Raw genomic sequence first — 23,138 nt, forward strand, 5'->3', positions numbered from 1 at the left:
GTAAAGGGAGAGAATATTTTTTTATTAACAGTTTCTTATAGGTGTATAGCGCACACATATTCCGCAATATGTGTGCGCTATGTAAGAAACTGTTTATATATATATATATATATATATATATATAGTGTCCTCGAGTCTCAGAGACACTGAGTAAGTAAAACAAGACATTGTTTCCCCCAGCTCACTGAATGGTATCAGTAACCAATCTTGAACACTACATGATAATAGAATTCAGAGATATTGGTTACATATACCTGCGCAGGTGTATGATATGCCTCCAAGCCACGTCAAGGCTTCTCTGTATATATGTCTAGTGTCCTTGAGTCTCCGAGACACTGTCATCTGCTGACAGGGAGTGAAACTACATCTCTTTCTCATACATTAACAAACAAAGAAGGTAGCAGACTAGCTTTCGAAGTTTTTGTTTTGAGCGAGAGTTACTGTACTCGTAACTGTATATTCTCTAGGGAAAACTGATTGAAGGTTTGCAGACATATCAATCTTTTCCATTTGCGGAAAGGAAATTCCAATTTATATCAACCAACTTTACTTTACATTTTAGGATTCTGGTGGGCGCTCCAAAAGCAAATTCTAAATTTAGCTCATCCATAAAGACTCCTGGAGCAATTTTTAAATGCAGAGTTCACAGCAATCCTGACAAGAAATGTACTGAGCTGGACATGGGAAGAGGTGAGTGACTTGAAAATCTTTCATAAATTATTTTCATTTTATTAGGATGAATCACATGATCAGTAACTAAAAAATGACATTAGCTTTATAATTTAATGTACTATAGATATAATTGAAAGCAAAATAGTTATTGAGTTATAAATATACATTTAAAACATTCACATGAGGATAGACAGACAGATTGATGTTCTTACAAATTAGAAACAGACCTTGACTCAGGCCATTGTGTCTCTGCCCCTGATATACAAAGCCTAGATTGCATGCATTGTAATGGGGGAGGAGTGGCCACAATAACACGATCAAGATTCCCTGACTGCCCAGTATACTTAGGAAGTGAGATGCAGCAGATGGCAAGAAGCCATTTCTGGACAGACTTTCCTCATTTGGCTGGAGTGCGGGAGATCCAGCGGACATTTGGGAATAGCCTAGACCAGGGGTGGCCAACCGGTCAGAGGTAAAGAGCCGAAAAATATCGGTAGTCAAGCTAAAGAGCCGACATCATGCGCGCGCCGAAGGCGCATGCGCCAAAAAAAGGGGCATAGTCTATTTTGACCCCTTGGGTGGGTGTGATACAAATATACCTTCAATAGTGCAGTGCCATATATACATATGCCCCCAATAGTGCCAGATACACATATGCCCCCCACGGTGCCAGGTATGCACCACACGGTGCCGGGTATGCCCCTATGGTGCCAGAAAGCTGGTATGCTCCCACAGTGCCAAAAAGCTGGTATGCCCCCACAGTGCCACAAACTGATATGCCCCCACAGTGCCACAAACTGCTATGCCCCCACAGTGCAAATTTCCCAGCAGCAGCACTCACCGTTGTTGCTGCTGCCAGGCGGGGAGAGGACAGTCTGGTGTCCCCCTGCAGTCCTCCTGTCATGTCACTTATGGGAGGAGAGCACAGCACAGCGCACGTCTCCTTCCCCCTCACTTTCCTGTGACTGGGCCGTCCACCAATCAAAGCTCGCTGGCCGGCTCCTGATTGGCTGCTGGCCCGCGAGCTCTGATTGGTGGACGGCCCAGTCACAAGGATGCACAGTAAGAGGTAGGAGAGATGCGCGATGCGCGCTCTCCCCCCCTCAGAAGGAGAAGGGATTCAGGGAACCGGCAGCAGGGGGGGACTGGGACGGACGGTGGGCGGCGGGCAGCAGTGGGAGCAGGAGCCGCACTTTACAAGGGGGAGAGCCACATGAGGCTCAAGAGCCACAGGTTGGCCACCACTGGCCTAGGCTATTCCCGAATGTCTGATGGATAGCCAAACTGGGTGCCTCAGAATACTTACAGGGGTGCCTTGGATTGATGGTCCACGACCAGAGACGGCTCGTACCCCTGCGGAGAAGGGGGGCTGCCACAATGCTCCCCCCCTCCGCTGCTGCCGCTGCTGTTGCACCCTGCTGCCACAAATGAGTCCTGGCCACTGGTCCCAGCCTCTATGGGCTGCTTTTGCAGAAGCCCCCAGAGGCATATTCAGAGTCCCGGGTCCGGCGTATACCAGTCACAGTGAGTCACTGCCAGTCACAGTTAATCCAGAGCTGTCTCACAGACTGCATCTGGCTTCACTTAGGCAGAGAACAGTGGCGGATTTTACCTGGGGGGGGGGGGGGCTGCAGCCCTGAAGCCCATAGGTAAAAACCGCCACTGTCCAGGACCATATCAAATCATTTATGGTCAATATAACAGGCAAAACCAGAGCTGGGGTCCGTCTATCATAAAAAATGTGGACAAAGAGAAGCATTCCTCTCTGGTAACTGACCCTAAAGATGACATACAAACACAATTTACTTACTGTAATTTAATATCTTTTTCTTAATTTCTCAATAAGAAACATTTGGACTAGGGGTGCTTTGAAAAAAAAAATTAGAAGCTCTAGGGCGCCGGGATTCATAGAGGTTTTGGAATCACTGATCGTTCAGAGACAAAGTATGTCTGCGAGAAAGCGCTGAGATTTCATTGATGCAGCCTCTGAGTTTAAAGGGACAATTTATTTAAAGGCAAGAGCAGTTTTGTTTTCGCTCGACGTTGCCCACATATCAGGGGCTGTTATGTTTGGGCCCATTTGTTTCAGTATTTTCTGAACAAATGTTTTAACCCCTTCACGACATTTGACGTATATATACGTCATGGTCGGGAAGTACTTCCCGACACATGACGTATATATACGTCATGACTTCTAACTGTCACTGCGTCTAGAGACGCAGTGACAGTTAGGTGATGTCTGCTGTCCCTGACAGCAGACATCCCCCCTCGTCGCCCAGGGGGGGCAGGGGTGCCCCCCCCGGTCGGCGATCGCTGTGATTGGCTGTTCAAATCTGAACAGTCAATCACAGCGTTTCCTGTGTTACCGGCGGCTAAGCCGCTCGGTAACACAGAAAACGGTGGTGATCGGTGCAGCACCGATCACCACCGATGTGCAGCCCCCCCCCTCCCACCCGCCGGGCACTCACCCGGCAGCGGCAGCAGCTCCCCCGGCTCCCCTGGTGCGCACGCAGCGCTGCCCTCCTCCCCCCTCCCCCCGCAGCAGCAGCAGCAGCAGCATCATGCTGCTAGAAAAGTTAAAATAAAATAAAAAAGTATTGCAAATGTATATGTGTATATATATATATATATATATATATATATACACACACATATATATATATATATATATATATATATGTGTGTGTATATATATGTATATATACAGATGGGGCCGGGCTCATCTTTGCAGGGGATGGCGATGGCGTCGCCATCGCCATTCCCTGCTCCCGCGCCATCTGTGTGTCGGAAGGGGACGCGCGCGCACGAGGTGCGCGCGCGTCCCCTTCCGACGGTGCTGCCCTCGGTCGCCCGGTGCCCACACCGGGCGCCCGCACCCCCCCACAGCCTCCTCGGGTCCCCCCAGCCCCCCTCGAGCGGGAGGCGGACAGTATTGTGTCCGCCTCGCCGCCCGGCCGCCCGGATACTGAGACGCGCGTGCGTGGGGGACGCACGCGCGTCTCAGTCAGATGGCGCGCCGTGTTGCTGGCGGATCGCCAGCAGCATGCTGCTGGCGATTCGCCAGCAAGCATAAGGCCTGCGCTATCTGTATATATATATATATATACACACACATATATATATATATATGTGTGTGTGTGTGTGTGTATACCGCACCGATCACCAACGATCGCCAGCCCCCCCCCCCTCCCACCCGGCAGCCCCCCTCCCTCCCACCCACCCGGCTGCCGCAGCGCCAGCACCCCTCCCACCCCCCCCGCCAGCCGCAGCGCCAGCCCCCCTCCCAAAGCTGGTGACCAAAATGGGGTCACTTGTGGGGGGGTTCCACTGTATTGGTGCTTCGGGGGTCTTGCTAATGCGACATAGCACCCACCATTCATTCCACCACCAAAAATCACTCCTTCCCTTCTGAGTCCTGCCATGCACCCAACTGGTATTTTTTGGTCACATGTGAGGCATTGCCGTACTCGGGAGAAATTGGGGCACAGATTTTGGGGTGCTTTGTCTCCTTCATTCCTTGTGAAAATTAAAAATTTTGAGCCAGAACTGCATTTTTGTGTAAAAAATTAAATTTTTTTACACAAAAATGCAGATCTGGCTCAAAATTTTTCATTTTCACAAGGAATGAAGGAGACAAAGCACCCCAAAATCTGTGCCCCAATTTCTCCCGGGTACGGCAATGCCTCACATGTGACCAAAAAATACCAGTTGGGTGCATGGCAGGACTCAGAAGGGAAGGAGTGATTTTTGGATTTTGCAGCACAGATTCTGGTTGAATGACCCCCGAAACACCCATACAGTGGAACCCCCCCACAAGTGACCCCATTTTGCAAACTACACCCCTCAGGGAATTCATCTAGGGGTATAGAGTACATTTCAAACCCCCCGAGGTTTCACCAATTTTGATACAACTGAGCTGTGAAAATGAAAAATTAATTTTTTTCATTTTCACTGCCCAGTTGTACCACAATTGGTGAAACCCCTGGGGGTTTGAAATGTACACTATACCCCTAGATGAATTCCCTGAGGGGTGTCGTTTGCAAAATGGGGTCACTTGTGGGGGGGTTCCTAACTTTTAGCATCTTATGGTGCCTAGAAACCTACATGGTGCCTAAAAAATAATCTCATAAAAAGGAGGCTCCAAAATCAAGTAGGTGCTCCTTCTATTATGAAGCCTGTGGTTTGGTCACCGTGCACACTAGGGCCACATATAGGATATTTATGAAAACCAAAGAATTGGGGGAATCAATTTTTAGTCACATTTCTCTAGTAAAATGTACTGTGTTCCTTAGAAAAATGTATTAAAATTGCAAATCTGCAAAAAAAATGAAATTTTGAAATTTCACCTACACTTTGTTTTAATTCCTGTGAAACACCTAAAGGGTTAACAAACTTCCAAAATGCTGTTTTGAATATTGTGAGGGGTGCAGTTTTTGAAATGGCATCATTTATGGGGGTGTCTCACATACAAGTCCCTCAAAGTCACATCAAAACTGACCTGGTCCCTAAAAAAATCAGAGTTTGAAATTTTCTTGAAAATTTGAGAATTTGCTAGTCATATTTGAAGCCTCCTAGTGTCCAAAAAAATGAAAAGGGGGTTGAAATAATGATTGCAACATAAAGTAGACATATGGTCTTTGTTAGTTATTAACTATTTTGAGTGGTATGATTATTTGTCTCACAAGCAGAAAATGTGACATTTTGCATATTGCTAAATTTTCCATTTTTTCACGATATTTTGGTATTTTTCACAAAAAAACACAGACTGTATCGACCAAAATTTACCACTAACTTGAAGTACAATGTGTCACGAGAAAACAATCTCAAAATCACTGGGATAAGTAAAAGCAAAAAAAAGTTATCCCCACTTAAGTGAGACATGTCAGATTTGAAAAAAAGGGCTCTGTCATCAAGGCACAAACTGGCTCTGTCATGAAGGGGTTAATGTGTTTTAGAGAATATAGTCTTAAAATAGTTATTGAACTTTGAAATCAATAGCCCAGTAGTCCATAAGTGTAGATCTCATTCTGTACCTAATAAACGTAAATAATGATCCAGAAATTGTTTGTTTAAACAACTGTCTAACATTGTTAATAGTTTTTGGTGTCTTTAATAATGTTAACTATAAAATGATGCATCAACAAAAAAAAAAAATGCTTTTTATTCTTTCAGAACAAACTACATTAGTATATACTTTGAATGCAAATATTCTACATAGCCCATAACAGTCAGTCACAATCTTTATATTAAGCCATGAGCATTTAGATATACTTTATTGTATTTTGTGATATAAAAGGTAAAAGGAGATTTTGTGTTACTAAAATTTTACTATTTGTAGCCCATTTTTTATGTGTCTAGAATGTCTGCCATGTGTTTTTCATTTTCAGCAAAGAGCCTCCTGACCTCGCTTTCCAAATCCTTACAGGTCTTACAGGGAGTTCTGGAAATCCAATCCAAACATTATATATAAAGCATACAGTAGATTAAGTAAACAAAATAAAAACTTACTGTAAACTCACCAGAGATTCTTTATTTCTAGAATGAAGCACACAACTGTATTAATACTGTATAGTTACATTGATTTAAACAAGTTTGGAAATCGTATTCTTTAAACGTTCCGTGTTACAAGCCTGTTTAAGTTTTTTAGCACATGGTATTTGGCTAAGTGTCTAGTTGAATATTTTTGGGAAGATCACTAGGAAAAATATTTCTTTATAAAGGAATATTCAGTTCTTTGAACTATATTGTATACAGTATACTCATTTAACATTCACATTTGTAAAGCTCAAATCATTACAAAAGTGTATTGAAGTGATGTCTACATTTATGTTAGTAACACAAAGGTCTCTTTGAATACTGTTTGCGTTTAATGAATCTGTACCATCCTGTTCCATGTGCTGAGCACTGACACCTCTCACCTCCTCCTCCTCCCAGGAAACAGTCCTGGTGCTCCCTGTGGAAAGACATGTAAGGAGAACAGAGATGATGAGTGGATGGGGGTTAGCCTGGCAAGACAGTCTAAGGTTGACGGCAGTGTACTGGTAAGATCATGTTTGCCTTCCACCTATCTGATAGTGTGCTTACTCCTCATGGCAATAATTTGAAACATGTCACTAGCAAATATTTGTAGCAGTTCCATCCGGTACTTTTTCTGTCTAGGCATAATCATGTGATTAGCTACAGAAAAGTTCCTAAATGTGTATCATGTAGAAAATAACATGCATAAAATAAATCAATACATAATGGGGCAAATTTACTAAGAAGGCCTGTTTAATTTTTTACCCTCATTGAGCCAGTCCTGGTTGCATAAATAAAGGGTAAAAAATGAAATGGGGTCTCCCGGTATTACTATGACCAGCACCAGGCTCTTGGAGTAGGGGTAAAAAATGAGTAGTGGTTTCCGGTATTTTGGAAACCAGCACCGGTGTCATGCTATAGCCGGGGGACACTTTTTACATAAGGTGCCCCGGCCAAAGCATGATCACCCTAATTGGTCAGCACAGGCCAGGTCCCTGGGGGAGTGGGGACCTCCCAATAAAGAGGTCCCCCCTCCAGGGGAACCCTGGCATGGGCTGAAGCCGGGGCTGTTCCCGAGTCCCGACACCCATGGGCTTCACCAGCATGTTAGAGATGTGTGTTCTGTGTGAGAAAATAAATGATCTGGTGCTGCCTGTATGACTTCTCTAAGGAATTAAATGATTTGATGCATACTGAAGCCAGCTTCCCGTTGGGTGGTTTGAATTATTTGATAATGTGGTACCCTGGTAGGGCAAGGAAACAAAGCGGCGTGCTGATGTGGAGAGAAATCATTTGATTGCTTTCGATGGATAACTTTTGTTGGGGAGCCAATTAACTTGCCAGAATATTGTTGGATCATGGATTATTTGTATATCGACATATACAAATAAGTCCTATTTATTTGCATATAGTGTCAGAAAATTTGGGGTTGGAATCTGGGCGTGGGGCCCCCGGGCTGCTCTGGCTGGACTGTCTCAGGGCATCACAACTTAAATACATTGCTTTCAAAATGTTTGCAATCGCAGGGTGGAACCCAGCATGCAGATGGCCTTGTCGTGTGCTGGGCGGCACCCCACATGCTAGAGGGGTCAGTTGTAGTTTTGCAAATATTCGCAATACTATAACTGATGCTGAATTAGGCCCTATATAGACCGAATACAGGGTATTATGTATTTCACTCTATCAAACTGCTCATTTAGAAACCCCTATGAAGATGTACAGTATACACTATCCTGTGTTAGAAAAAGAGCTTCACAAATAAGAAAATATATGTATTTCAAAGTCTCTGATAAAGCTGGGCACGCTGGTTTACCATTTTATTCTCAGCAGATGGCACCTTTCATTACTGAGGGTGTGCAACTTAGAGCCTTTTTTCCCTACTCTGTATATGTGTAGAAATACACACCTGAGGTTTGAGAATGCCTCATCTAGATTGGCACCCCTCCCCCACCACCCTCTATGTTTTTAAGCAGGGAACCAGCATGAACTGCACTGAGACAGAGGCATAATTCCAAGTAAGTCCTATTTATTTTTATATAGTGTCAGAAAATGTGGGGTTGGCATCTGGGTGTGGGGCCCCCAGGCTGCTCTGGCTGGACTGTCTCAGGGCATCGCAACTTAAATACACAGTCACTTTTTATATCATGTTTGTTTATTATTTATGTTTGCACTCTTTATTTCACATACTCTCTACCTCCAAACATATAATTGGGACCTTCATACTTATAATTTTCCCACTTTACTATCACTATTCTCTAATGTGATGCCCTGGGGGGGTCCTTAGCTGGATCATGTTTTGGGGTTCCCTGCATCCCAGGTGGTGACCCCATAGTGTTAGGGACCTGCAAGGCAAGAGGTGCCTGGACGATTGGTGGGCAGGCCAATATCACTGGCCATTGATATACCAACAACCTCTTATTATATATTATATTGTAATGTAATGATCGCATAGTTTATTTGCACCCTCTCTCTGTGTTAGCTGGAAGGTGTGAAGGGAGAGGTGTAAAAAAAGCTCAGGCCCAACCCCCATCCCAGCTACTACACTCAATACTTGGGGGGATCAGGCAGTGGAGATAATGATTATACCTTTGACACATTCACTCCAGGACACCTGTTCACTCCAACTTGAGCAAGTGGTAATAGTTTGTGCATATTACCAGAGGGAGCTTACTATTATATCACTGAGGATGCGTGTCTTGAGCCCTTGTCAAGGCACAAATATTATAGCTGCCTCCCATGGCACTTTTTAGTACAATTTAGTAAAATGCCTCAGACACAGCTCTACCATCATCTCCATGAAGTTCCTGGTTGCCAGTGGGAAGGCTGAGCTCGTCACTGCCTCTCCTCTGTCTCTCTGCATTTACAGAAGAGTGCTGCTAATTCATACTCAAATAAAATAAATCATCTGTTTTCATTGGAGTACGACAGGTGAGGCACTGCCTCCCCTTACTAAATCCCTGCCTTATAGTTGCCTACCTTCTAGGATTCTGGGTGAGAATACTGTTGTAATTTCTTATCACCTGCTGCCCTGGATCATAAATAAATTCACCCGGATTGTTTATTGCAGCCAGGGTGCCACTAAGGAATTTGCAAGGACAGTGGTTTGCTGCAGTCATTATGACTGCTATCTGGGCAGAGCAGTCTGTAATGTTGGCTCTCAGAATCCTCATCTTAGTCCCAGGGGCGAATTTAGGGGTCAGGCCGCCCCTAGGCACAACATTTTTGTGCCCCCCCCCCTATTTTAAAGTAATCATATATGTATATACATTGTTATTTATATATTTCATTAAAAACTGTAGCCCACCTTAATATTTTTTTAAGCACTCTGGACTGCTCACTGTACGGAGGATCCGGAGGGAGGGAGGCACTTATTAGTACAGTGATTAGCACAGTGTCTCCATCAGTCTCTCTCCAGCTCACACACTGTAACTGACTGAGGGCAAGGAGGATCTGCGCGCCGCTCAGCTCAGCTGCTGGATACACAGCAGCCAATAGACTGTGTGTTCCAGACACGCAGGGGACCGTCGGACCCAGCCACTAAGCGGTGATGTAATGTGCATGGCAGAGTGGGTAGGCAGTGGCGGGTGATGCCGACATATGATAATTCATGTCTGGGGCGGCGGCGCTTGTCACTCGCCGATGCCCACCCGCTCTGCCATTTAACAGAATGTCAGCCTGCATGCCACCCTTAATTGGTGCCGCCCTGAGGCCGGTGCCTCACGGGCCTAGGCACAAATCCGGCCCTGCTTAGTCCCACTGCAGCATTGAACACAGCCTGTGTAACAGCAGTCTTCTTATGTCAGTGTCTGCTAATACTCTTTAGTTTGTGCTGTGGTTGAGGGTGAGAATGTTTTATTAGTAATAGAAACATCAAATTTGAAGGCATATTAGAACCACTTGACTAGATGGGACCACTTGACACAATAATGTTTGTTAATAATGTTTTATAGAAATATCTTGCAACAAGCATTTAAGTACATATATACATATGGAGCTAGATAGCCCTTTTGTTTAACCTTTTGTTAAACCCACTCAACAGCACACCATGCAAAATTCTATTACCACCTATAATCTCTCTAAACCTAGTACCTGTATTCAAAACTAGGCAAACTACCATTTAGTTATGAAGCTCACAATTCTGGTGCATCTATGCCGTAAAGCTGACATGATATAACAAAGCATAATAAAAATAAAAGAAAAAGGGGTACTTGTGTGGTTTCATTGCGGCAGTTACGTAGTCAGCGTAGTCAGAATCAGCGTAGTGTCCCTGTCAGAATCAGTGTAATGTTCCCGCAGCCAGCGTAGTCAGCCTGTATCTGCGACTATGCATACGATCGCACCTAACTGGAGCTTACGCAGTTAGCATAGTCAATCAGCGTTACGCAGTGAGCGTAGTCAGTCAGCATTACGCAGTTAGCGTAGTCAGTCAGTGTTGTGTCAGCGCTTATTACATTGTGTGGGAACCATTGACCATTTTTAACCTGCTTGACATGACAGGTGTGAATGTGTTCCTGAAACACCCTCACTAGCCTTATCACCTCGAAGCGTGGCGAGCGCACGCGGTACGCGTCGACCCGACCTGTTCATACCCCTACTATCCACGTCGGTGTGGAGTTGATTTGAAAAAGTCTGGTGAGTGCAGCGAGCCGCTGAAACCGAAGTGTGGCGAGCGCAGCGAGCCCCACAAGGGGACGCGAGACACTCATGCATCATAGGCAGATGGAGCGCCTCTCTGCTGGCGTCCGCCAGCGCAGGGGATCTGGAAGTTACCGGCGCTGTGTGAGAGGCGCTCATTAGGCTTGCCAGGCACGCAGGGGACAGAGCTGCAGCTCACGGGGACAGTACAGTGACTACACTGCCTGACGGGGACACTACGCTGACTACGCAGGGCTGCCGCTGGGACACAAAGCTAACTAAGCTAGGCTGACGTTGGGCTACACTGACAGTGTACTGAAAAAGGTTTGTACAGTAATCTATTTTCATTATTTACATTATCTGTGCTATTGTGTCAGTGCTAAGTAAGTTAGTAAGGAGGATGTGTAATGCCAAAAACATGTGACAGAATGTCACTGTATTCTAATCGTCACGGCATCGTGATGGCTGCGCTGTTAGGCGCAAGATTAACTTGAGCACATGCAGCACTACTGTCTGATGAGTGTCACAAAGGCCAAGAGTACGATGTGCCTCTGGCTAAATGTTTGACTGACTAAGACCAGGTCTACAGTTACCTACAGTTCACATGATAAAAAAAAGTAGTCATGTCCTTATTTTGTCCTCACTTCCTTAAGGAGAGAGCTGGGGAGAAGGAATGCTGCTGCTGTGTGTGAATGCTCTCATTGTAAGCATGGTGTATGTTACTGAACTGAAATAATACGGCAGTGTTAGGTCACAGCGAAATACAGACTGAACAAGATCTCAAGATGAACTGGCTTTGTCAGTCATTTGACCCATGAGATGGTAATTACAGGTCATAAAAGAAGAAAAGCAACTTCATTTTTGCCATCTTGACCTTTCATCAGGGTCTCTGATGGGAAAGCACATTTCACAAGTCTGTGGATGCAGCAATTCTTCCGGGCCAGTGTATGTACATGTAGAGGTTCTAATTATGTCTGTTCTGTCTCAACAATGATGTGTATGACAAAAAGCACGAGTGACACAAATAGTGTTTTACAGGAGTTATTTTGGCAAGCTCTTGGCAGTGCGCAGTGATCAGTCATTCGAGAAGCTGCTACATATTTAAGTAGTCACAACACGTGACCCAACTTGACAATTTTTCATCATGAAATTAATAGCAGCCAGTGAAGGCAATATGGCCCAAGTATTCATTGTTAACCATTGAACTTTTCATGCTCAGGCCTATGTATATGCTTGGAATAATAAGGCTGTCAACCTCCAACCATTACACAAAATTAGGTTACAGAAGCCTCTGAGCACAAGCGAACATTGTATTCCTGCTGTATAGATAACAGTATTATTATCGATAATTGTTTAAAGTTACAGATGAAAGACACTAACACTGATGTTTTTATAGTGTTCTCATAATAAAGCCCCATTACCACCTGGATCTAATTAGCTTCCCCTCCTCCCAGGACTCCATCTGCTCCGTGCCTGCTCCATGCAGACATAAACCCACTGAAGTGGGTGGAGCAGGTATAAGAACCAATAAGAAGCCAACATTGTAAATGTTCTGGAATCTATTTGGTCTTTCTGCTCACAACCCTTCAACGCAAATCTTCACTACTTAATGATGTATTAAGACATAATAGTATATTGGTTTCTATTTGTATTGTTTTTTTAGAGTAACAGGGAGGGTTAGTGACGAATACCAGAAAACTGCTGTTTTCTGAGGTTTGACCACATTTACCATCCTGTATATTCCCATATTATAAGTGTTGGGATATATTGTATTAAGAATATGATGCTTGATACATCCAAGTTAAAAGTGCTATGGGGAAATACACGGCACAATTCATGTAGTTGCTACATCACACTCCCAAGTCACCAACTTCACCGGGCAAGTCAGAGGGATCTAGTAGGTGGTCTCATAAATTCTGGACTCTTCTGGACATTCTGAAAGAGTAGGGTATGGCATATTTCTAACTTCCTATCATCTGCTCATGCTGTAAAATCTGAGTTTTCCCTTCAATCTAAATTTCATCATCCATTCGCAGCCTTGGGCGCTGGGGAGAAATCATTCGATGGTTGGTTATCATCAAATGATTTCTTCAGCAATCGCAGATCTGAGCGACCTCTATGGTATCTGCTGAGGAGCGGGCAGCTGACATCCGCTGATGTCAGCTGCCCGTCCCCTGTGTCACCGGTCAATTTGCATGGCAATGCCCAGCGTTCTCATGGGAACACCCGTGAAACGCTGGGCGTTCAAATATGCAAATTACCCAGCCCGCCGCCTGGACTTTTGTGTGCAAGCACTGTGGGCACTCACTTAAAGCGGCTACACATTCGCATAAAAACCTATGCGCAGTCACAAACAATTGGTCCCCCCTGTGAATGTGCGGGGAACCGATTGAATCTGAATAACCCTCTATATGTATCCTAATAATATCTAATAATGATTCACCTACATTGAGTTAATAATACAGCTTTAGAACTATCAAGATAAAGAATGGAAATACTAAGATAAAGAATGCCACTCATTTGCCCCAACAACTACAATTAATCCAACCTGTAAAGTGCCATGGAATATGCTGGTGCTATATAAATAAATGTTCATTTTCCAGGTAATTAATCTCCGTTCATTGTACAGTCTACTATATTTGATTTTGAAAATAAAATGTTAAAATAGGCAAAAAATTATTTGTCTAATGTTAGTTGACTCTAAAATGACTTTTTTAAAAAAGTCTAAATATTGTGTTTTGTGGTATTGTTTATATTAGTTAAACATGTTTTATTTATTTTTATTTTGAACATGTTAGTTATTATTAACCTCTTATTAGTCAAGTTGTGTTATATGTAATGCTGTGATTTAGTGTGAAAGAGTATGTTTCACATGGGAGCTGTCACTTAACCAAATCCGCTGGTCTACAGGTCCTGTAGCAGGTTGGCTGCGCTATAGTGGGCTAGAGTGCCCATGGCGGTAACATCTCTTCCCAGCTGCTCACTATGGTGCTGCGACTCCCATAGGAACACATTTGCTGCTTGTGATCTCACATTTTGCGCCAATTTCAAGTTCGTTGCTCGAAAAGAAGTCTCTGGACACTGTCTAGGCTCAAATACCATACTCCTGCATCCTAACCTTGCGCTTCTCTGTGCGTTCCCTAGGGAGTTATGTTCTTGAGTCCTGCTTCTCTGCCTGTTTCCTGCCTTGTTCCTGCCTGGGTCCAGTACCCATGTTCCATCCTGGACACTCCAAGTCTAGAGATCTAGTTGCTGCATACCTCACAGCAGATACTCACATATTGTACCAGTGTATACCAGTCCTGTAGACATCCACTAATTCATCCATGAGGACCATATTTTTTAGAATCTTATCAGCGTCTTTAGCTGTTATTTCTTACTAATGCATGGTTTCTATTGGTACATGGCAAACCTAGAGTAATATACTCATATGGTTAGAGAAAGTATGCATATAACATCTAGAAACATAGAATTTGACGGCAGATAAGAACTTTAGTCTTCCCCTAACAAATAATATGTATCTGAAAAATGTTTTATAAATGGAGCAGGGAGTCTACCTGGAGTGGTTATATACTCCCCATTTTCAATATTGTATGCAGCACTCATGGAGATGCTAGGTTGCCGCCAAACTCTCCAAGCACTGTGGACAGATGCCATGCACACAGCATCTGCTCACCCCCAAATCCACACTGACTGCATAGGCAAATGCAGGGAATGTTTTGGTTACCCAGGAAACCAACAACAATATCAAAAGTATATACAATATGATTACTAGATCTGCCGTCACATCATGCAGTTTAAAGGACAAAGCGGAGCTGCTGCACATTCCCAGCGGGTAGCAGCTTCTGTGTGTGTGGACATGAGTCCTCTATCAGTGCACTGGACCAGAGAGTAGCTACCAGAGGTGGGAGAATCTAAGCTTAGAAAGTGTAGCACTGTTCTTTTATGTTTGTGTATTTATTTATTATATGTTTATCTTTTACCTAACCACTCATTTATATTATTTATATGTTTGATGCAGCCTATATAGAGACAAACTATAGTGTTAAATATTAATATTGTATTCCATATACTGTATATATGCCAGCTTCATCTTTGCAGGGGATGGTGATACTTTCGCCATCCCCCGCCAGCCGCCGGCTCCCGCCAGGGGGCGCGCATGAGATGCACGAGCGCCCCATGGCAACGGAGCTTTCCCCGGGTCCCCATCACCTCCCCTGTCGCCGGTCCCCCTCGCCGCCCCGACCCCCCACCCCCTAACCCTGCCAATCTCCCTGAAGCGAAGACAGGCAAGATGCCACTGCCCCGCCGGCGAAGACTGGTGCATCCCAGTTTTAATGGAGTCCCTCTCCGCCAGCTAATGGTTAGCATTACTCCCTCACAGCACTGAGGTCATGGGCTTGATTACCACCATGGCTTTATTTGTGCAGAGTTTGTATATTCTCCCCGTGCTTGCTTGGGTTTCCTCTGGGTACTCCAATTGTCACATTAAACTGCATGTACAGACAAGTCATTTATGAAGCCTATGGGGGGTATTCAATCCCATCAGTAACAGTCCGAATTGTCGAGCATTTGTTTTTCTCGTTTTGCTCGACATGAAAATTTAGCTCGACAAGTCCAGTTCTCGCCTATTCAAACTGTAATTTCAATCTCACCAGTAACAGTCCGAATTGTCGAGCATTTGCATTTGTTTTTCTAATTTTGCTAATTGAAAATGTAGCTCGACAAGTCGAGTTCTTCCCTACTCGACAAGTCGAGTTCTCCCCTAGAGAGGAAAGTGGCAATTGTGTCAGAGATCCATTTTTGTAGTCAATGATATGAAAGAAGATATTTGTTAAAAACTTAAATTCTCCTATAAAAAACATTTCCAAATCAGCAGACTGCACAATGCTGGTATCTCCCTGAAGTCTCAGAACAGGAGTGAGAGCACTGAATGTAAACAGAGTGCATTGTGGGAGAAGTAAACTAAACTATGGAAACAACAAACATTGAATCCTGGGTAAATCTGCCCCAGCAAGGATACAAGGGTCCTAAACATAGGTGTTTGGTTAAACCAGAAGTACACACAAATAGACCTGTATACAGAAGCCTTTCAATGGGCAAAATCCAGCACAGTGAACATGAAAGGTGAGCAGAAAAAATAATTCTTATATGGCAAATGGAATACTTTAAACAAATGCATAATAATACAAGCTGCAAACTGATGCTGACAATGAAATAAAGCATACCATATAAACATGCAGCAAATGGAAAATTAGACATAAGAGGAATACAGGTATTTAGCAGAAGACAGAAGTCAAGATAAGCACTACAAAAATTAGGGAATCCTGCATATACACTTAACACAGTTTTTGGACATGCAACAAGAGAAACTCCCTTGTCACGACAGAAATAATTGTCGAGTTAATTTTGAGGGAAGAGTGATTTGAAACAGTCGAGGTCAGGTGTACTCTTTGACATTGAATAGGATGCAGGAATTATCTCAACAGATTTTACCCAAAATAACTCGACAAGTCGAAAAATGTTCAACTCGACAGTCGAGGAAACCGAAAACCAAATCAGACGAGAAAACTAGACAATGAATAGGCGACCTCATAAAAAACAATCTCTAGTCGAGAAAACAACAAAGCTCGACAAAAATAACAAGCTCGACAGACATGTGTTCTGTTTAACATGTTATTATTTTTTGTGTGTATTTACTGTATCTGTATGTCCCTGTCTGTAAGGTTCTTCAACGAAACATAGATAGATAATACCGTAAATGACTGCCATGTAATGAGAAGGATAATAACAATAACAACACTACAAGTAACAGCAGGTGATTTTCTGTGTTGTTTATTAGTCAAGAATGAATGATTGAGAATTTGCAGCCTTTCATATCTCAGGATGTGACTTTATAAACAGTCTTTTAAAGCCCAGCTGACATACATACTTGGCTGCCATCTGCATAAAGGTTGCAGAGGCCGGGTCATTGAAGAAAGTCATGTCATGTTTTCATAGTGTGTTTATAATAGAAGGGTTTGAAATAAGTAAGAATGCCTTGCAAATACTTGCCAGTAACTACAGAAAAAGGAAACATTTGATCATCTCAACTGTGCAGTGCTACAGAAAACTGCCCCAACTTTTAAAATCCTTACATAGTATAAAAGAAAGTCCCCTAAGCGCATCTGTTTGTCTGTCTGTCTGCACGTGCTAATTTCAAAAACCGCTGGACAAATTTTTGTGCAGTTTTCACTATTGTGTAGGGAAGTTCCCGATGAAGGTTTATATATATTAACCATCAGCTTATCTCAGATAAGAGCCAAGAAATAATGATTAACAGTGAATTAGACCCAATAAAAATCACTGTACACTAGCTGGGCCAGGCAGTGTGTGTGTGTGTGAGAAGATAAAAGGGGACCGGTTGATGTCAGCACACCTGGTAACAGCCACAGGCCAGACTCTCCCTCTCTGGCTGCTGCCAGCGCTCTGTCTCCGGGAAGGGAAGCGGTGCTGCTGCTGGGATTGCAGCTCCTCACAGATACTGAGGGATTTAACGTCGTCATCTATGAAGGAACTGCTCATAGATGCCCATGTTATAGATTTAACATTGGCGTCTATGGAGCCGCGAACAGCCAATCAGCCACGGAGCTCCCCTGGAGCCTGCTCCTAATTGGCTGCGGGAGATACCAGTGAATGACATCACCAGGAAATCCCTCAGGGGGGGAGCTGCAAGTGTAAGTACACTTGCGGCTCCTCGTATTAGTATGGTGTCAAGACAGCGGTTTGTTATATTTACACCCTGGATGCCTACTTTGTACGGAAGAGGATACAATCTATGCCGGAGGACCTGGTGAGTATAATTTATTGTCACAGGTACCCTAAGGATTTTTACTGGAGAAGAGGACAGGCCTACAGTGGACCCTATAGGTAATTATGTATGGGATTGTAGTATGTACAGGTTGAGTATCCCGTATCCGAATATCCATTATCCAAATTATTCCGAAAACCATACTTTCCAGAAAGTGAATTTTTTTTTTTTTTTTGCTAAAAACTCACTGGGGACATCTGTAACAGCACTACTGAGGACATGATATGTAACTATCACTATATATGTACAAGAAAATGACTGCTTGGCATTCAAATTCAATATCTGAGATAGTACACAAATTTTGTTTCATGTTTTGAAACCTTGTTTTTTGAACAAATAAAATATATTTGTGTGTATTTTATGTGGTAATAAAATATATTTGTGTTTATTTTATGTGTTTATACATCATTGTCCCGAGCATTTTGGATACGGGATACTCAACCTGTATTCAAGTTTTCTTTTTCTGTGTTTTTTGCGTGTTTTATTTGGACATTAGTTTTATTGTAGAACTACAAGACCCAGTGGGGCCATTTATGCCCCTCATGCTGGGGTTTGTGGTACTCCAAAGTCCCTGCACTTGGGAAAGGTTTGCTGGGACTTGTAGTTCCACAAAAACCCCAATGCTTATTCTATTTTTTACACATTTATGTCCGGTGTCCACCCCCTAGGGGCACTGGTGACAGCCCCGGCCAGGGGGTGCCCTGGTCGGAGTGGCTTCCTTGGTGGGGTTGCCACTCCCCTAGGGACTGGGCCCGGACTGACCAGTCACAGGTTGTTGCCTGGGGGACCTTGTATAAAAAGTGTCCCCTGGCGGTGGCATTAGTTTGCTGGCTGTTTGAGCCCGGTGCTGGTTGCTGAAATATGGGGGACACCTACTCGTTTTTTATTTTCGGAACCAGGACTGGGCCATGAGCCTGGTGCTGGTTATAGAAATTAAGGGGGACCCCAGCTTCCCCCCCCCCCCCCCCTGTATTTCTGAAACCAAGACCAGGCTCAATGAGGCCGGTGGGTGTGATTGCCAGGTGGGTGGACAATACCGCCGTTTATATTTATTTATTTATTTAGTCTATCTTTTACACAGGGCAGCATCACACGTATCTCACTGATCAGTGCGATGCTACCGCATTGTATGTATTTGGCTGCCATTAAATACAGCAGCCAAATACCACACACATTGAAATTGGGAAATCCGAATCAGGAGAGCTTAGTAAATTTGCCATATTCTTCATCCGTATTTTTCCCGGTCGTAGACGGTCGTACCGCAGATCGTCTGTAATCGGCGATCTTAGTATTCATTTTACAAAGTCTTTGGTTTGCACATTCCTTTGCACCGTTAGATGCTGTTCAGTAAAATAAACAACGATTTCAACAGCCCAGGTCAGCCGGTTCAGATGAGGATGACCTCTTAAGTAATTGTGATCACTGAAAGGAAAAGATGTCATCCATATGTAACTCATTCATTAGGCCAGTCGTTTCTGTTCTCCCAGGATGTGATCTAGATTTCATTGATGTTTGATAAACTCCCCATTAGTACCAAATATCAGAAACAGGCCACATGCTCTGTAAAGGTTTAAAAGTATTTAATCTCATTTGGACAACACAGTTTTCAAGTTGTTTTACTTTGGTACATTATACTGTTTATCCATTACAGACATAACTTGAAACTTTATGCAATTGCTGATAGAAAGTCCTTTCTTTTGTACATGCGTGGGTCTGAATTGGCAAGGACTGAAATACCCACTGTCAGCATCAGTACATGCAATAGATTTGCTTGATGCATCCTTTCACTAAACTATCAAAACTTGTACCAGTCCTATGGCAGGGGCAGTTTCCCTGTGTATGTATGGCCTCCTATGTGATCCCTATGGCAGGGGCAGTTTCCCTGTCTATGTATCACCTCCTATGTGAGCCCTATGGCAGCGGCAGTTTCCCTGTCTATGTATCACCTCCTATGTGAGCCCTATGGCAGGGGCAGTTTCCCTGTCTATGTATCACCTCCTATGTGAGCCCTATGGCAGGGGCAATTTCCCCATATGTGTTTGGCCTCCTATATTTATTATTTATTTATTAACAGTTTCTTATATAGAGCACACATATTCCGCCCTATGGCAGGGGCAATTTCCCTGTTAATATGAGCCCTATAGCAGATGCCGTTTCCCGGTCTATCTATGGTCTCCTATATGAGCTCTATGGCATGGGCAGTTTTCTGTCTGAGTATGGCCTCCTATGTGTGCCCTATTTCAGGGGCAGTTTCCTCTCTGTTTATAGCCTCCTATGTGAACCCTACGGCAGCGGCAACTTCCATGCCTGTGTATGGCCTCCTATATGAGCCCTATGGCAGATGCAGTTACCCCGTCTATGTATGGCCTCCTATGTGAGCCTTATGGCAGGGGCTATTTTTCCATCTGTGAGTGGTATCCTATGTGAGTCCTATGGCAGGGGCAGTTTCCCCCTGTGAGCCCCTCTCAAGTATAACCAGCTCCGGGCTTTTTGAGACAGTTCTGATTCCAGAAATACAGGGGACAAAATAACTGGTGTCCCCCTGTATTTCATAAACCATATACTAGAATAATCAGGCAAAGTAATATTAGTTTGTAAGATTAGATATATAACACAGCTTGTATTATATAAGGCTGCTCCCAAGAAGAATATCTAAATTCTTGGTAGAAAATAATAGAACAGATAATCAAAGTAATTGAGAGATAATTGTGCAATATTACCTAATTGGTTTTAATTTATAACTGTAATTGCAACTGCGATTGTTGTGTAATTAAATTATTATTATTTTTTTAATAACATTTTATTGAAAAGTTCAAAACGATATAGGATAATGCAGTACACATGTATGACAGGTACAACACAGAATAACAGAGTGCATACAGAACATCTAACCCCCCCCCCCCCCTCAAAAGAGGGTGTACTGACATAACGCTCATGTTAGTAATATTCTTGTTTCCCAAACTGTCTAGTACCAATTGTGTGCATTGATTGCTCTTTTATCTCAATATGATTGATATTAATCACAGGAAAGAAAAATAAAGGATTTATTTTTTAACATATGTCTGTCTTGTTATCTATTTTCTTAAGTTCAAAAGGAGTTGAATTTAAAGCATTTCTTTAGAGCTTCCTTGATTGTCTCTGAACATGTTCTGACATAGGGTAGCCCGGTCCCGAAAAAGTTTTCTGACCGTTTCTCTTTTTGAACTAACGTTTCAAGCCACTCCATCAAAAACAAATAATGCTCTCTGGGCTGTACCAGTGACATTGATGGGGAGGTGTGTGCTATCAATTGCAATAAGATTGCTTTTTTTGTAAGTAAGTAAGTAAGTAAGTTTTATTTATATAGCGCACTTTCTCCAACAGGACTCAAGGCGCTTTACAGACAATAAAAATAACAATGCACATACTGCAATACAAAGGGTTATCAGTACAAGGAACAAGCTGTAGCAGCTGCGTATTTTGGTAGTAACATTTTTTTGACCTTTGGTTAAAGTAGAGTTATCATTGTCCATGTGTATATCCCAGAAAGCCCATTTCTTAGAAATAGTAAAAGGTATTTTAGATCGTTTGTTATATAATCATGTAATTCCTTCCATAAGATGTTTACTTTAGAGCATGACCATAGACAATGTAATAGGTCCACGTTTGGTTCGTTACATTTATAGCAGTTAGTATTAGTTGCTTCTCCTATTAAATATTTCAATTTTGGTGTCAAGTAAGATTGATGTAATATTTTTAGATGCATTTTCGAATAGGAAATAGACACCAGGATTGTATTTGATGTATGGCATGAAGCAATAATGTATTGAATTGGAACGTCAGGGAAGTCTACACTCCACTTCATTAGACCCTTGGTGGAGGTCTCTATATCTATATTTGGGCAAATAAAGGAATATCTGTATGAGGTTTAAAGGATGTCATGGTTCCCAGCATTAATTAATTATCTAGCACACACTTAAAATCTGAGGGTGGTATTTTTTTTGAGTGTCTCCTTTTTGTAGCTGGAGATTTGGAAGAATTTGGAAGAATGGAAATAATTGTATATCTAACTCTGGGTATTTTTCTTTTATTTACATATAATTGTAAGGACAAAATGTTTGTGGGTGTATAAATTGATAAATAAATCGTAGGCCATTATTGTACCAAGTTCTGAGCTGAGTGTGTGCCCCTCCTGGTGAAAAAGAAGGGTTGTCCCATATTGGCATAAATAATGAAACATTGCTTTTGACTTGCAAAATTTTTCTAGTTTTCAGCCAAGCTAACCAGGTTGTATACAGTAATACAATCCCCTTTACTGTTGGGGTTAACAACCTCCTGTGGGAGTGTAGGAAAGAGACCAAACTTACCCTGTCTAGAGAATATTGGTCAATCTTAAGGCCCCCATACACTATGCGATTTTGGGACGATTTCATCCGATTTCGGCACTTTGTGTGTATGTGACATTTGATCCGATCCGATGCGCGGTCCCGTGCGCATCGGACCGGATCAGGGAGGTCGGACGGTCTGTACATACGATCACGTCCGACCTCCCTGTATGCATATGCCTGCCACCTGACAGGCATATGCATACAGACACGGGGGGAGTAGTGGGGACGGCCAGCGGCAGCGGTGGTGGGGGCGGCCAGCGGCAGCAGTGGTGGGGGCGGGCAGCGGCGGTGGGGACGGGCGGCGTGTGCGGTGAGCGCAGTGTACTTAAACATAGCAGCAGCGGCGGGGACGGGACGCGCAGTGTCGGCTATTATATTTTTAAAATACTTGTCAGATGACCGGCCGCTCTCTGATTGGCCGGAGAGCTCTCAGCCAATCAGAGAGCGGCCGGTCATTTGACAAGTATTTTAAAAATATAATAGCCGCCACTGCGCGTCCCGTCCCCGCCGCTGCTGCTATGTGTAAGTACACTGCGCTCACCGCAAACGCCGCCCGTCCCCGCCGCTGCTGCCCGCCCCCACCACCACTGCCCGTCCCCACTACTGCCGCTGCCCGCCCCCACTACTGCTCACCGCCCTGCAGCTCCCCGGGTTTTTTTTACATGGGATAAATCGCATGCGATTTATCCCATGTAAAAATGGCACATCAAGTGCCAAATTGTATGTGAGCCTACCGGGGAGCTGCCGGGCGGCTCGCAGGTAAATTGGGTCCGACTTGTCCCTAGGACAAGTCGGCCTAATGTATGGGGGCCTTTAGAGTTGGAATAAATGTCCCTACCTCCTATACAGTCCAGATCTATTGTATAGTTGGTGGCCAACATATATCTGGTGAGACAAGGCAAATTAACCCCTCCCAGTTCAGGTTTTTTGTTGCAGCTTAAAAAGTGAAATTCTAGGGCGTTTTGCTGCCCAAATACATTTCTGGAGTTCTTGTTTTAGGATTTTGGTGTCCTTATCCGTTAGCATAAGTGGTAGCATTTGCGCTACATACAGTATAGCCATCTTGGGAAGGTAACCATTTTATACAAGTGAAAGGC

The 23,138-nt window shown here is 43.5% G+C and overlaps 1 protein-coding gene across 1 annotated transcript in view; it reads left to right on the plus strand.

Annotated features, from left to right (window-relative positions):
* The window catches only part of ITGA9 (integrin subunit alpha 9), a 445,717-nt gene that overhangs the window by 38,242 nt on the left and 384,337 nt on the right, over positions 1 to 23,138 (plus strand). Inside the window, exons 2-3 of the mRNA XM_083186309.1 lie at positions 563 to 690; positions 6,607 to 6,713. Coding sequence (XP_083042435.1) covers positions 563 to 690; positions 6,607 to 6,713 — 235 coding nt within the window. The remainder of the gene's footprint in view (positions 1 to 562; positions 691 to 6,606; positions 6,714 to 23,138) is intronic.

This window comes from Crinia signifera, chromosome 5 (assembly GCF_055691185.1).
Source record: "Crinia signifera chromosome 5, ASM5569118v1, whole genome shotgun sequence".
NCBI lineage: Eukaryota > Metazoa > Chordata > Amphibia > Anura > Myobatrachidae > Crinia > Crinia signifera.